This window comes from Gouania willdenowi, chromosome 24 (genome assembly GCF_900634775.1).
Source record: "Gouania willdenowi chromosome 24, fGouWil2.1, whole genome shotgun sequence".
Taxonomy (NCBI): Eukaryota; Metazoa; Chordata; class Actinopteri; order Blenniiformes; family Gobiesocidae; genus Gouania; species Gouania willdenowi.
Genome location: NC_041066.1, coordinates 16,239,200 through 16,255,198, shown reverse-complemented (window position 1 = coordinate 16,255,198; position 15,999 = coordinate 16,239,200). Strand labels below are relative to the sequence as shown.

The 15,999-nt window shown below is 38.5% G+C and overlaps 1 protein-coding gene, 1 non-coding gene and 1 pseudogene across 2 annotated transcripts; 2 read left to right on the top strand and 1 right to left on the bottom strand.

Annotated features, from left to right (window-relative positions):
* Positions 1-250: 250 nt before the first annotated feature.
* LOC114457394 (DDB1- and CUL4-associated factor 4-like) lies at positions 251-6,282 on the top strand. Its single transcript, XM_028439125.1, is given in 18 exon segments — positions 251-453; positions 549-667; positions 1,415-1,572; positions 1,698-1,780; positions 2,457-2,562; positions 2,705-2,787; positions 2,789-2,852; positions 2,942-2,969; positions 2,972-2,990; positions 4,189-4,268; positions 4,440-4,456; positions 4,458-4,484; positions 4,486-4,534; positions 4,705-4,802; positions 4,909-4,924; positions 4,927-5,084; positions 5,800-5,914; positions 6,004-6,282. Coding segments are annotated over 18 exon segments (1,620 nt in total). The 5' UTR covers positions 251-298; the 3' UTR covers positions 6,249-6,282.
* On the top strand, positions 725-811 carry trnay-gua (transfer RNA tyrosine (anticodon GUA)). The gene is given in 2 exon segments: positions 725-761; positions 776-811. It is a non-coding gene; the product is annotated as a tRNA-Tyr (tRNA).
* A 1,304-nt stretch (positions 6,283-7,586) lies between the features above and the next one.
* LOC114458079 (zinc finger FYVE domain-containing protein 1-like) lies at positions 7,587-15,892 on the bottom strand (annotated as a pseudogene).
* Between the last annotated feature and the right edge of the window lie 107 nt (positions 15,893-15,999).

The following is a 15,999-nucleotide window of genomic DNA, read 5'->3' as shown; positions in this document are numbered from 1 at the left end:
CAATGAATGAAGTCTATGGGCGGGGCGAAGAGCAACTTCGTAGCTTGTGCATTTTTTTTTAATTCTTTTTAGCTTAAAGGCTGAATGTACTGTAGTTGTTTACATTTTAAGTGCTTGCCCTTTTTAACGGAACATTTACCAAAGCTGTGCTATTCAACTTACTGTCTATTTATTCACAATAATGGTGTTTAGTGAACAAAAACGTTGTAATGTGTCGCTGACATTAGCTAGAGGTTTGCTGAAGGCCAACTACTATGCTAAGTTAGCTCAGAAGTTAGCGTGAGTTAAGTAGCCTTATATGTACAGCTCGGAGGAGGACTTCAAGACTAGGACAGAGACGATGAAGAAGTGGAACGCGTATGAAGGACAACGACAACACAGGCGACAGCGTCCGAGTCGACGCCATGGCTCGACCAGAGGAAACCGACAGAGTTCAACCAACGACCGCCCGGGGTCAGTTCAACGAAGCAGCGACTTCTGCTACACCCAACAGGTTCGAGGTTTCAGTTCATCACTCTTTCCTGATCCTATTTCGGTCATGCGGTCAGGTTTGGACCCAATGAAACAGATGCTTCCCATGGAGGATCTCAGAGAAGATACGGCAGCGAATCGTCCTCTGGTTCCTCGTCCCAATCTTCATCTTCTGGAGCCCACAGCTCTGTACCGGGTCAGTAAACGGGGACTCTAAGCCTTATAATGGACATTTCAATGATCTATGTTGTGGCCTTCGATAGCTCAGTTGGTAGAGCGGAGGACTGTAGTGGCATTTGCTGAAATCCTTAGGTCGCTGGTTCAAATCCGGCTCGAAGGAATTTTTTTTTGGATGCAGGATTAAAAGGAGTGAATTGAAATGTTCATGAAATTTGATGAAGTGGCGAAAATGGAAGTAATTTAGCAAAAATATGGCAAGAAAAAGTGATTATCCGGTAGCTTAGGCTCAGGAATTTTTGGAATATACAAAAAAAAAAAAAATACTTTTTTCATGGGAATAATTTATTGGAATACACTGGAAACTTTTGAGTAATAAAAAAATAAACTGTATCATATCTAAACATAATTACAATTGATACTTGTTTTTATTTGTTTTTCTATTATTTCATGTTATTTATTTCGACTATGATTTCGTAGTTCCTTTCATGGGTGCTACAGCTTAATTTTTTATTTTTTTTGTTTTAAGTTTACATATGCTACATACTGATTGTAGTACTAGTGACTCACTTTTATTTTTTTATTATTTCTTCTATTTGTACCTAATTGAAATGATCACCTTCTGTGTAACAAAAAAGAAGCATATGCCTTGTAGAGCCTGTTTCAATGTTGTTCTAGACATAAATATTAGCATCCATTCAAAAATAATGTGATTAAGTTAAAGTGAAACAATTATAGTAAGACATTTTTTGTGTTTTACTGTCAGAGCTGCCAGGTTTCTACTTTGACCCAGAGAAAAATCGGTACTTCCGCCTTTTGCCTGGACACAACAACTGCAACCCACTGACCAGAGAGCAGCTCCAGGCTAAAGAAAGAGAGAAAGAAAGACACGAGATGCTGGCTAAGGATGAAAACCCAAGCAAAGTATGTCTTGGATTTTGCGTATTTTATTTCATTTTTATTACCTTGCATTTGTGGATATTGAGAATTTTTCGAGTGTGTCATATTCAGCATCACTATTTGTTCAATTCTATTGTGTTTTGTTATAGAAAACACCAAGAAAGGGACTGAACACCTCACTGCTGCTGCAGAAAAGACATCTTGGTTTGTTGCCTTTCAGCTCTTATTCCAGGTAATATAATGCTTCTGTGTACAACATGCATGGGCACAACAATTCATCACTGTAACCTCACAGCTTTGATTGTTGTTGTAAATATCTATATTATATTTGTATTATTATTCATCTTATTTTACTTTTTACTACTGTAATGTGTGTGTACTTAATCCCTATTTAATTAACAGGCTTTGACTTAATTATGTACATTTGTTTTTCCTTCTCTTTCTTTTTATATTTGTTTAACGTTTATTTTTATTTGTAATATTTCTTGAGCTTAAGTAATTTCTCCCTGGGATAAATAAAGGACTTCTGATTCTGATTATAGTATGTTTAAAAAAACAGCTCAGGTACATATTTGAGGGGAAACAACCCCAACAAAATGTCTAGCTTTCTATCGTTGATGGTCATTTTTCTTTCTGTGAATGTTTAATAATAATGCAGATCACTCTTAACATTAAATATTGTGAGGAGGAGAAAAGAAGGAACATATTTCTTATATTATTTCATTTATTTTTGTCTGTAATTTAGTTGACTTGCAGGCTCAATGATCTACATTCCTCCTGGTATATATAGATACAGTATATATGAATAATTACCAGCCTGTATGGCACTGGGTCAGGTTGCTCAAAGCATGTCAATAGTTTGTGTTGGATGTTTACACGTGAACACGTTGGATGCTGATTGTCCCCAGGTTCATTCATGAGGTAAAAGCCAGTGGAATGAGGCGCCACAAAGTGGAGGTCCAGTCCACAGACGTAAACCTCAGCTTAAACACAGACACCTTTAGACACATAGTGGTGAGAACACACACAACTGCTTAACGTATTCATTTCTATACATGTATATACTGTATTTTCCTACTGGGTTTTGCTGCTACTACAACAGATATTTTTGTTATGGTATAAATGTAGCCGTTTCCTGCCTTGTTTGTTTTCCTAGGGAGACTCTGCATGTGAACGAGTGTTTACAGTCAACGACGTCTATCACGGCGGCTGCAAGTACGGCATCATGAACTTCAGCAGCAGCCGCGGGATCTTTGTCTGTGGAAATGTGCGACAACCTTTACTTCACCAACCGAAAGGTTGGAGTATTCAGTCCAATTTATTCACTTTATTGTCATCCTTCTCTTTTTTTTTTTTTTTACTTCTGGATTCTTTACATTTGTATGTTTTACAGGTGAATTCCATCTGCTGGGCTTCTGTCAGCTACCTGATTCTCACGTATTGTATCCTTCATCCTCACAACTTCAATATGCGTCTGTAGTGAACTTTGAGGAGCACATTGCTGGGGGTGGTGGTACTTAGTTAAAAACAATCTGGAAATGTTCTAGTTCCTTTTTAGGCTATTTTTGAACAAATTAACAGTACTATCACTCATAATATACACTAGATTTTCTTGTATTTTATTGAAACTGGATTATTTTATCTGCTGTAGAGGCCATTTTATCACACTTCTGACAATAGGAGACAATAATTAGCTAGATTTTACAAAGGAGAACGTATTTACTTAACATTTAAGTAATCACATAAAAGTTGTAGTTTAACTAAATTGCAAATTGTTTGGGACACATTTAGGGTTTTTAGGAGAGCCCACTGTTCCCACTAATTAAAAGTTATATATATATGAAGAGGGGGTACACAAAAAGTGCGAACACAGATGTAAAATATATTGATAAATGATTAATTGCGATTTTAATATTTATAAATTGATTCTTAAATTTCAAACTGTAATACAAACCTGGCGAAACATAATTTGGATATTTCATTTACACTATACAATGCTGACATTGCTGAGGTGTTACCCAGAAGAGAAGTCAAATAATGGAGCAGCTGACTCGTGTTAAATTCTAGATCAATAGTCAAAAATTCGAAACAATAACAGGTAATCGAATCGAGAATTTCATATGCAAAATCAAATCGGAAAATTGGGCTGATTAACTCTAGTATAATATTAGAGATTTAAGTCCTTGTGAAGCAGACAGGAGTCCTAATTAAATATCAGGTCATCAGGAAGTCACGGTCGATGCCGGTCTTACCTAATTCATAAACTGATAGTAACGCAACAGTGATTTCAGCTCATCCTGTGTGTAAATAATGGCGCTGAGAGCAGCTTGGCTGCACCAATGTGTAACGATAAGATCAATAACAGCTCCCGAAATATCAAAAGTTCCTCCAGCACACAAGTAATGTGGAGAAAAGCGCCTACAAAAATGTTAAAATTGAAAATTAGAGCAAGAAGGTGGTTTATAACGTAGTCATGACATATTGATGTATTCAATATTTAAATAAATAAAACATGCTTGATGTTACTAGTACAGGAAATCTAACCTGTCTCTATATTTTAAAGTAATTAAACCTTCCGGCAGTGTTTTTTCTAGTAGTTTTATCACAGTTTGTTGTTCCCTTAACTGACCCGACCCTCAGGTTGTGTCTGGTAGGAGTGGCTGAGACGCCAGGCTGTGTCAGTTTGCTTCCCTTCTCCCTTTTCAGCAACTCCAGCTCAGGTTTGTCTGACTCATTAAACTGTTGGAACAGCAACACGCTTAAATGTGTTGATTTTTTACTACTTTTACAATTGAGAGTACTTCCGGAAACGCGCCATAAATCTATCATTTCTGTGTTAATTGTTATTCTATCATAAGATTTGTCACTTTTGCTTGCTCCTCTGACCTCAGATCAGCCTGGAATGTTGCTGCAATTTCAAGATATCATCAGCGTGGGTCCTGCGCTTGGTGTCTCCATCCTCAGTTTGACAAGACGTTCAGCACTGGTATATTCCACAATTTTTCGATTTTCTTAACATGTTTTTTTTCTTCTGTTTTAGTCCAGTAGTAGTAAACAGTGTTTCAGTGTTTCCTGGATCACATAAAGACAGCTTTGTAATGTGTTAAAACGATGTGAAATGGGAAGTTTCAACTTAAAACAATGTGTGTGGTCCAGGCCTGTCCCGTAGGGTCATTATAAAGGATGCAGAGACGGGGCGGACACAGACGTACAACATAGGCAGTGATGTCTTGGCGCAACAGTTTGCTGTGAAGGTGAGACGTAGACAGTTTTTATAAAAACATAATTAACGCATCTTTAGTCCAATACTACTTTTGTCTTTATAGAAGACATTAAATCTCTATCCTCTCTTTGTCCCAGGCTCCTGTCCTGTTTAATGGTGCAGATCAGGAGAGATCTTTAGTATCGACCTCCGCCAACGAAGCCATAGGGATCAAAGCTGGAAGGCAAAGCGCTTCCATCAAGAGTCAGCAATCACCTGCATACGTGTCCTCCAGGATGAGAACTACCTGCTGGCTGCTGACATGCTGGGCCAGGTCAGATAATTCACTAATGCAGTGGTTCCCAAACTGCTGCGCCCCCCCCCCTTTGAAGAATACTTGAAAAAAAAAAAGCAAAACCACTAAACCAGGGTGTCAAACTCATTAGTTCAGGGGCCAAATAAGGAGCAGTTTAATCTCAAGTGGGCCACAGTGCGGTAAAACATGTCATTTCAATATTATTGTGCCCAAGTTTGTATTTCTACATATACATAAAATACAAAATATGTAAGAAACTGACGATATCCAAGCAATAAGTGATAGATATCAGTCCCAACAGGATCTTCACTTTAAATTTCCTAGATTTTGAGACCGATTTTTATTTAATTAAAGGAAATATTGTAATAGTTTGTGGAAAATTTAAAGATTATGTAAAAAAAAAAAAAAATCGAGTTTTTTCAATTGTTTAACATTAAAAATGACTGCAATCATGTGATCTAAGCACTGGGAAAATTGTGAGCCCCTGCAAATTTTGAGTTTCATTTATACAATGATTTGTTTTCTTTCTCCTGTGCTCCAAAGGCCCCCAGCCATGAGTTTGACACAGGTGCACTAAAGGAATGTATCAAGATGTCCATTGCGTTATATGTTGAAGTCACAAGATATAAATGATGAAAATATCTATACAGTTTTTTTTTTTTTTTGTTTTTTTTTAATTAACTTGAAAGTCTACATTCATTTTAAAACAATCCATCATCTATTTAACTTTCAGATCAAGCTGTGGGACGTACGAGGCACAAAGCCAGTGCAGGAGTACAAGGGCCACCACAACCAGTACGCCCACCTCCCAATTCACGTCAATGAGCCTGAAGGGCTCCTATTGGCTGGTACGAAACGATCCAACAACCGTATGTCAATGTTTGTCATCTCCACGACACAAGTAGTCAACCTCACCATGTTTGTACTAATTCCTCAGTGGGCCAAGATTGCTACACACGGTTATGGAGTTTGAAAGATGGACACCTACTCCGAACAATCCCGTCGCCTCACCCAGCTGCTAACGACTCCATCCCAAGCATCGTCTTCTCCTCCAACCTTGGAGGCAGCAGGACTGGACTCCCTGGACTGCTGATGGCAGTCAGAAGTGACTTGTTCTACTTTCCATACAACACAGACTACCAAGATATAGAAGAGCCAAGGACGGGCTTTGGAATCAGTTAGACCTGTCAATGAAAGGGCTCATCTGAGGAATTCTGGGGTTTTTTACTCATTTGGTTGTCAAATTTTGTAGTTAGTGGGTCTATCAATCAACCTTTGAAGCTAATTAAAGAACATTTATGAAGATTTTCACCAGCATCAGACTACTGTTCCTAAAATCTTTAATAAATGTGGTGACCTGTTGCACTAGTTTATCCGAAATACAAAACGCACACTTTGCTCTTTTACAGTTGTTTAATACATATCACAGCATACATGACCACAAGTGATTGCTGCTGTGTGATATCTAAAACTTCCAATAACCTTTCAGAGTGAATGGAAGTACAAACATCAAGGATTGAAGTCAAAAATCCATGATCAAAAAATAAAAAGAAATCAGTCATAAAAACCTGAATACATTTGCTATATTTATCAAAGCAGGCGCTCCATACAGTCTTGAAAAGCAGTCAATATTGAACATACTGTAGACAGCAAACATGTTTTGTTTAATCTTTTTTTTGGGTGGGTGGTGTATCGATTTGAGGGGCCAGCCTCAAAAATGGCATGAAGTCCTCTTCCACACATTACTATGCAAACAATCTAGTGAAAATGATGAATTGTTGCATTTTCTCTATAGAATTTTAATCCCTTATAGTAAATAACAATCTTAAAGGCTGTTTCCTCCTCTTTTAACGCACACACACACACACACAACCACACACACACACCACACACACACACACACACCACACACACACACACACACACACACACACAAACACACACACACACACACACACACACACACACAGCTACAAAAGATCAAGAACTTAAGTAAGTAAATTAGTCGGAATGCATCCTGATGCTACAATTAATCAGTTGTCGATTCTAACGTGATTATCAATGCCAAAAAATTCTAGCAAGGCTGTAAAACAAATATTAACGTAAAACATTTTTTGAGCTTTTATCTCAAACTTATAATGAATCCAAGGCTTTGTCAACGATATTAAACCAGTCAGCTCCTATATTATCTAAGACAGTGAGGGATTGTCAACCCAAAAATGGTTTTATCAATTTAGATTATCCAACAGGACACATTTGTATTTAAATGTTATATACATTACTCTGATTCCTTAACTCTCAGTTTTTGTTGATATTCAAGTTTCACTGAAGTTTCTTCACAGTGTAAATCATAAGCATAGAAAATTGAAATTGGATCAATGGAACTAAAGTGATGTGACATCAGTTTAAAATGTAAAGTTACTAATTTTTTTTTTTGTCCCAGGCTAGAATCAGCCAAAAAACACAAAAAAAGAGAAACAAAAATCAAGCCTTTCCAGTTTGTACACAATCTCCAACTATTCATCCTGACCTTTGTCCTGCTAGAGATCTCCAGGTTTTGTGATTACAACCATTACAGACCCTTACTGGGTGGTCCCAGCCGCGGGATGGGACAGAGCGACGCTCCTGGGAGCAGTCGTCGCACACGCCCTGGCCACAGGCGCGGCAGTGGTGGATGGACAGACGTGGGGTGAACTCTCTTTGGCACTCACAGCAGGAGCTGATGTCCTGGTCTGGGACCCAGTATGCTGGGCGAGCTGCATCCTTAACCAGACCTACACACACACGAAAACGGCCAAATAGTACATTTAAACCTCTAAAAAGTCACGTTTCATCCTTTAAATCTACTATCATAAATCAATCACCTTTATTATGATTACAAAAATCTGTCCTTGAAAAATGTCATATAAACCTTCTTAAAATCTCTATCATTGAAACAACAAGAAACATATCCTACTAGAAACTAAAACTAAAACAAAAAAAACCCTGGAGGCTTACAGAACATTAAAAAAAAATTAAATATACACTTTAATAAATAACTGTGACTTTAACTTCATATAGAATATGTTTCTCGGAACCTCCAAGGAGGTTTTATCATCCAGGAGGGTTTTCCTGCTGACATCTTTAAATTAAAGCCACAGGTAGTTGGTCTCTTTCAGTCGTTTCTCTCTCTCTGCTGAGTCTGTGACAATTTCATCAAAACGAAGTCGCATCTTGAACAATTCCATCACGTACAAGTAAAAATTACTGTAAAGAGCGACTCTTTCGCTTTCAGGAAAATGGTGAAATTTCTCACATAGAGCAAATATTAGCGGAGTTACGGTCTTTTAAATTAACTTGTTCTCCAAGATGCTTTCAAGGTCCCTGGGAAACCTGGACATTTGTCTATTTATGGAATCCGTTCAGACGGTTCTAGAAAAAGACGTGAAAAGAGGACCTGTCCAGGTTAAAACCGGACGTATGGTCACCCTAATATTTGGACACATTAACACTTACAAATAGGTATGTCGATGGCACCACCTACGGCTCCGAACGTTGTTCTGAACAGCCTCGCCAATCGCCGTGCTATGAGGGTGCCTCCTCCTCCTCCAGGGCTGCATCGCGCACCTCTATCACAAAACCAGGCACATATGTAGAGGTTTGGTTCTGAAGTTGGTCAAAGTTTTAAACTTTCTGCAGAGTTTGCATGTTGTTTTCTTAACGCTGAGCAACAAAACTGGTTTGTTTGACTACCGTAAAAGGGGGAGAAAAAAAGAAGATTGTTACCAGTTGGGATTCCTCTGTTTTGGAAACATGCATCGCAGACTCTCACAGGAGGAGGCCCCAGCCCCTCTCCGGAACCGGCCGCGTTTTAGAAGAGCAGGCGTCACAGAAACCTTCTCCACAGGAGCGGCAGTGGTGCTTGGTGTCGTTGGCTTGGAATTCCTCGGCACATTTATAGCATTTCTAGAGCACATTTTAAAAATGACTTCCAGAATAAAACAGGAAATTTGACACCGATAAACCCCATAATAATTCCAGCAAGTTAATTTTGTCTTCTTTTTTTGAAATAATATGTTAAGGTTTCATTTATTCAGGCAACTTTTTTTCAGGAAATTTACTTGGATTTTCTGACATGATTTGACTGCAAACTGTCAGTCTTCCTCAGAGGCATCTACTGATTGCTTTCATGTGCCCAGAAAGAACTCATAAGAACACATGAAAGCGATCAATAGATGCCTCTGAGGAAGACAGTGTTGGCAGTCGAAACTTGTCAGGAGACTTAACTTTGATGTCCTGACATGTTTACTTTCAAATTAACTTTGATGATCATCAAAGTAAACTTCAAAGTAAATTTCCTGAAAAAAAGAAACCATAACATATTACCAATAAACCCTATTAAAAGAACATTACTTACATTTTCTATGCTTTTTTTCAAATAAATGTAATATCTTATACTGTATACCAGGATGAGAGAGTTGGGTGTCCAGTAGGCAGGGGCGATCTGGTCAGTAAGCCAGGAAGTGACAGCTTTGGCAGGCTTAACGCTGAGTTCGACACAGACTGAGAAATGTATTTGACTCCGTCCAGCAACCGCTGAGCAGCATTGTTGTTGTCCTTCAAAAACCCGTCCGACTACAAGAAGACAAGAAGTGAGTGAGTAAAGACCTTTTGTTGCAGAAAACAGGGTGTGCGTGAGAGAACAATCACAGACAATCTGATAAACATTCAATGCTTTGTAGTTCATTCTTTAAAGCTTAGTCAGCAGTTTGACTAAACACAAGCTGTGTTTTTCATACTCGATAATCTAATGTAATAGTTTTGGCTGGACAATGTTCGGACCAGGGTTGGGGTCAATGACAATTACGTCTTCATTCATCCATGTTCAATTACAACTAAATTACAATTATGGTGACTGGCATTCTTTTCAATTACAATTATTATTATTTTCCACCTAAAAGTCAATTATAATTCCGTTCTCAATTATTGAGGTTCAATTACAATTCATCTCAATTAATGAGCCTGAAATAAATAACTTAACCTTCTTCTTTTATTGGCTTTCTGCTCACACAATCTCAGTTTCCTTGTTAGACTTTTTTATTCATGAAAATATTAGTTTTAATGTTTTTTCTGTCTTTACGCCCTTTGATGTAATTTTTTTAAATGGTAAAATGATCCTGAATAGAACTGACAGGTAGTGGGAAAACTTGGTTCTAATAATTATTAACTAGGTATGTGTAAACCCTAAAAATGTCATTAAATTGTATGGAAAAAACTAATGAAAATGAATTTCCATTCCAATTACAATTATGAAATCAATTATCTCAACTCAGTTACCATTAAATTACAACAGCAACTGTTTACAATTATATTCACGTCACAATTTCAATTAATTATCAGTTATGCAATTATAATTGACCCCAACCCTCGTTGGGGTTTAAAAATATATGTTGTCGTAATCGTAATTAAATGTAATTGAGTTTAGATAATTGACTGTCATTGGAATTGCCATGAAAATTCTGTAAAAAAATATAAATTATAATTTAATGCAAAACTGGGGAACCATGTTACAGTTCTACACATACAGTATGTAGTTAATTATTAAAATATGTTTCATATCAAGCTTTCCATCATTTTACCAATGAAAAAAAAAAATTAAGGATATACTGACACAAAAAGGCTCAAACACCCACACCAGAAATATTAAAACCTATGTTCATTGATTAGGAAGCCTAACAAGATAATCAATAGATAGAAAAAAATTAAATGATAAATATTGGTTTTTAGTGTTTTTTTTTTACAGCTGATTTAGGACCCGTTATCATAAGAGAGGCTAACAGAAAGCTAACACAAGAGTAAGGTTAACTTTTATTTATTTCAGGCTCAATAATTGTGATTAATTGTAATTAAACTTTAGTAATTGAGGACGAATTTTAATTGACTTTCTGAGGACAAAAATAACTGGAATTTAATTGTATTTGGACTGTTATTGTAATTGAACAAGGGTAATTGAAAATGTAATTGTAACTGAAAAATGTAATAGACCCTGACCCCGTTTCAGACTTACTCCAGGCCAGATGTGCTGGATCTCTGTCCTGACTACTGTTTCCACAGGATCCTGGTTTCCATACCAGTACTGCCTGCTTCGATAGATCACCGCACAGTTGGGACATTCAATAACATATCTACAGAAAAAGACCACAGATAAGACATGCCTTAGTTAAATGATATAAACAGCTTTACATGTATTACATCACATTATGGAACGAGCAATTTCACCTCTCTTCCTCTATTGAGAGTCCGCTGATTAAACTATAAATCAGATTTGAACTCACCCTGACCAGGCATAGATGGCCAAGCCAAACCAGGGCGAGTCGGAAAGCAGTCGTTTTAGGAACCACGATCACCTCTTTTCCTCCCTCGTAGCAAGTCTACGAGGTTCAGCACAAAAACCTCAGATTGTTGTAAAAAAAAAAAGGAAATTTTTCTGTAAGGCGTGTGTTTCGTTCTTGCCTTGCAGGTGTAGATGCGATTGTCGTACTGTGCAGAATAGCGGCACCTATGCTTGGCCTCGTGGTCGAGACCTTCCTTCAGGTGATTCATGCTTCTCTTACAGCCCGACCTTTAATCAGGTGCACAGAAATGAACATGTGTAATGGACCCAAAGGAGGGTGTGGCCATTAAAGCTGCTACCCAGGATATTTTTAAATCAATAGAATCATAGCGTTTGCCTCAGAAATCAATGAATCATTTGCTCCAAAAAGGAAAGAAAAAGGTGAAACTTGACGCTCAAAAGTTTGTTTTGATCTCGACTGTAAAGACTCTCTTATTGACATTGTCAGAAAAGTTTCGTGCAATGCATTGTGGGATGTGGATTCCCGTAAACTGATGCATAGAAGTGTTTTTACTTCATTATTACAGTTATTTTTTGTGTTTTTTGCCAAAAAACTAGGACAGTGTTTGGCTTGACATGATTTTTCGATTTTGTGTATTACCCGTGACATTAGAGTGACGTAAAAACACTTTTCTGCAACTCCACATCCCATAATGCAATGCGTGCAATGGAGTGTTTACAATGGAAGTAAAAACAAACTTTCAAGGTGAAATTTCGATGTTTTTCCCTTACTTTTTGGAGTAAATAATGTTGAATGAATTGCTCTATGAGGCAAACACTATGATTTTATCTAATTAAAAAATGCATTGTGGCCACTAGCTTTCAATGTTTCTGTTTGATGGCTAGTTTTGTCTTTGTGCTACAGCAAGCAGAGATACACACCCACAACTGAGGCAGATGCTGGAACAGGTAAAGTACTCATCAGGAAAGAAGGTGTTACTGGCCATAAACTCCTCTGTGATGTCCCCACTGAAGCGATCACTCAGGGCCTGAACAATTAAAGTTCAAAGAGAAAAGGCAAGTTAGAGAATCTTGGTAAACAACTGACAAATGTAGTGTAGCACCGTTACCTGCAGTGCTTTGTAAATAACACCAGCAGAGCGGGGTGAGCGGGTGGTGTTGTTATCCAGCTGTTGTTCCAGGCTTCGCAGCAAGCCACAAAAATCCGTTGGAGGGTTGTAAGTGCGAGTCCCACGATACTGAATGGAGCTGAATGCTTCCGGAAAGAGATCCAGCTTCCTGAAACGTTCTTGGAGCAGACGGTCTACTGACTCAGAGGGTTTGTCTGCATCCACCAAGAAGAGAAACGTGGGTTACACGACAGTAAATTACAGGTAAAAATCAGAATATTATTGTTTGCTGTACCTGAGCCCAACAGTTTAGTGTGGACGGTCTCATGAAAAATGATCACTGCGGGGCCCAGAGTGGACAATGGAACATCCAAACCACAGCGGGTGGTCGTTGCCTTCAACTCCTTGGTGAAATGTTTCATGTAGGCATCCGATGCATCTCCAAGAAACTTGAAGAGGTCGTCATGGAGACGGTCAGCGTGCGTTCGGTAGATAATTACGTCAGATATGGCGAGTACTTTAAGGAGCAGACGGGTTCGCTGACCCTGGTGAGTGCCTGATGGGTCAAAGGAGGGTGTGAGTGACTGGTAAACCTCCTACTATCCTTGGGGTCAATTTGACCCCAATGTTTGACCACAACCAATAGGGTTCATTCACCACTTTTTTCTGCTTAATCCAAATGTATTTGTGTATGAAGTGGCGCTATTGATTGATCCTGGTCTAACACTCAACATTTCAGTCAAAGTATTTCAATTTGGCATATTTAGTTGTAAAATGTCAGAGTGACTGATCTTTATCAGAATAAAAAAAAACTTTAATCATCCCATAGGGCAATTTGAAAGGCAAAGTATGGCATATAAAGAAAAAAATTGAGGAAAAAAATGAAAATAGAAATGAAAACACTGGTAGTAATAATAATAATAATAATATAATAATAATATAATAATAATAATAATAATAATAATAATATAATAATACACCCATGCAGAGAGACAAGGATGTGAGGTAAACTGAACAACAAGATGCAAATGAACAATAAAGTGTTGAATGCTTATGTATAAAAAAAATAAACAATTGATTTTTGATATTGGCTGAGAACAAGATCATGTGACGTTTTGGGACCATCTTGCATCACAAACAAGCACAGTTAGCCCTGCCCTTTTATAACAAGTTCAGATGAACTACGGCAAAACCCGCGAAACATCTCCACGCCAAATAGCACGTACCACATTCCCGAGAACTCAGTCAAATGACTCGGTTCCACCGAGTAAAACAAATCAAATAATGCGAGACATTATCGTAATCTACGTTGAATTACCTTTGAAACGATATATCACACGACTATGTTCCGATAAATTTAGAAGTTACCAGAAAAGGGGCTTTGAGCATCTCATCATATTCATTCTTAGAGTATTCATACCAAACTGCATTCCGATCTAACGAGAACTAACGGAGGAGTAGTCATTGAAAATGGGGCCGCCGGGGACCCCCTGGCGTCCCTGTTACACATACGGGGTAATGGGCCCCATTCATATATTGGTAAGTGCCAATGATTCGGTACCACCAACCTTCGTAATATTTGACTCACAATTAAATGAGAAATCGACTTGTGTATTTTTCTTTTCTTTTGGGGCCCCTTGGGGCCTTCCTGGGCCCCAAATCAAATCTCAATCTCCGAGCGTCTATGCGTACACATCTATAGATTATACCTACCAAATTTCAGCCTGATCCGTTCATGAATAACAGAGGAGTAGCAATATTAACTCGTGTACACAACAGCAAGAAGAACAACAACAAGAGGAAGAACAAAATGAGTGGTGTTTTGAGTCGAGTAGCCCGGCCTAAAAACTAGCACCTGTGAGCTCTACAATCTGTGGTGAGTAGGCTGGATTGAGAGAAGAGTGAATAGAGGGGTATATTGAGTAATGAGTAGCTAATTAGCATTGCATAAGATTGTTCATTGAAGATTTTATAGTATAGACTGGGTGTGTCTCAATGGCTCAAGGAGCCCCGCCCACAATCAAGGCATTTTTTTTAATTTCCCTCCTAGGGGACGGTCAGGAGAAAGCAGGGGTTTAGTTACTCTTTAAGATTAATTTAAAAGTGTGGCCTGATGGTGGCGCTAGAAAACAGGTCCAGATTTCATTACTAAGGGCTTATTTATGTATTCAACAAATAAACAAAGTGCATGACACAAACACTTGGTCAACAATTTTTGGAAAATCATTTTCTGGAGGCAAATTACCCAAGGGTCAGACTGACCCCAAGGGTAAAACATGCAGTAAAAGGTAATAGTTTGTTACCTGCACCGAGCAGTCCCTCCGTGTCAATGACTACAACCCAGTGGAGGGGGTCCATAGCTGCCCACACGCCTACAGTGCAAGACTCTTGGGTGGGGGACGTCTTGAAGACTTCTCTTCCAAGAAAGAAGGTATGGTTGAGCGTATGGGATTTGCCCTCGCCCGTGTTTCCAAAGATGGACACCACCTTCAGAAGCTCATCTGCTCTGCAGCCCAGTTGGTTGATAAACTCCTCCTCGTTCTTCACCTATGTATCCACACAATATTTATGTCATCAAGCAAAAATGTGAGAAATGTGTTGGCAGGTAAAGGTTGGACCAAAGCTTACCTGCATTTCCTCTTTTTCATCCACCAACAGGAAGCTGCACACCTTGTCCAGCTTGGCTTTAAGAATTTCCATTTCTGTCTCCCCAGCACTGACACTGCTGTCCTGTGGAGCTATCGCAGGGGGGTAAGGCGATAGAGGGTGCTTCCTTTTATTTACTCCACTGTGGGTGCGTTTCTGGCAGTCCAAACACAGGTTTATCTTACATCCCTGGCAGCGGACCACTGCTCTAACTCGGACAGAGCAGCTGCCATCTCTTTTGCACGAGTCACAGAGGGGAACGTGGCCTGGAGCGATCCGAACCCGGTCGTGATTCCTCATTCGCTCCTGGCGATGAAGCTCCAGTTCACAGCGACAACACTGCAAACTGCCACACTCATCACACTCAAAGGCGGCCTCATCTGAACCCCCACAGGCATAGCTCTCCTGGCATACTAGAACTGGATTCATTCCTTTATCTATTGCTGAATCTCTGCCACTCATGTCAATCCCAACAGGGAGCCTAATATAAATATATATATAGATATTTATGATGATATGATAATTTGGGGAAATTCAGATGGTAGTGTATATTTAGGAAGGTAGGAATTGAAATGAAGATAAATTGACTAAATATTATGGCAGAAATCTTTGTTTTAATGATAATATTTGGGAAATACAGATTTTAGTGTAAAATTAGGAAGGTAGGACTAGAAAAGAGAAATTGACTAAATGTTACATGTCAATTTTCCCCACCAAATGTCAAACATTTATATTGTTTCTGCTGCTCTGTTCCTGTAGCAATTTGAGAGATTGCGAAATGTAAAGTGGTTTACAAATTAAAGTTATTACTATTACTATAAACACCTTTACGACGTAAATTTAA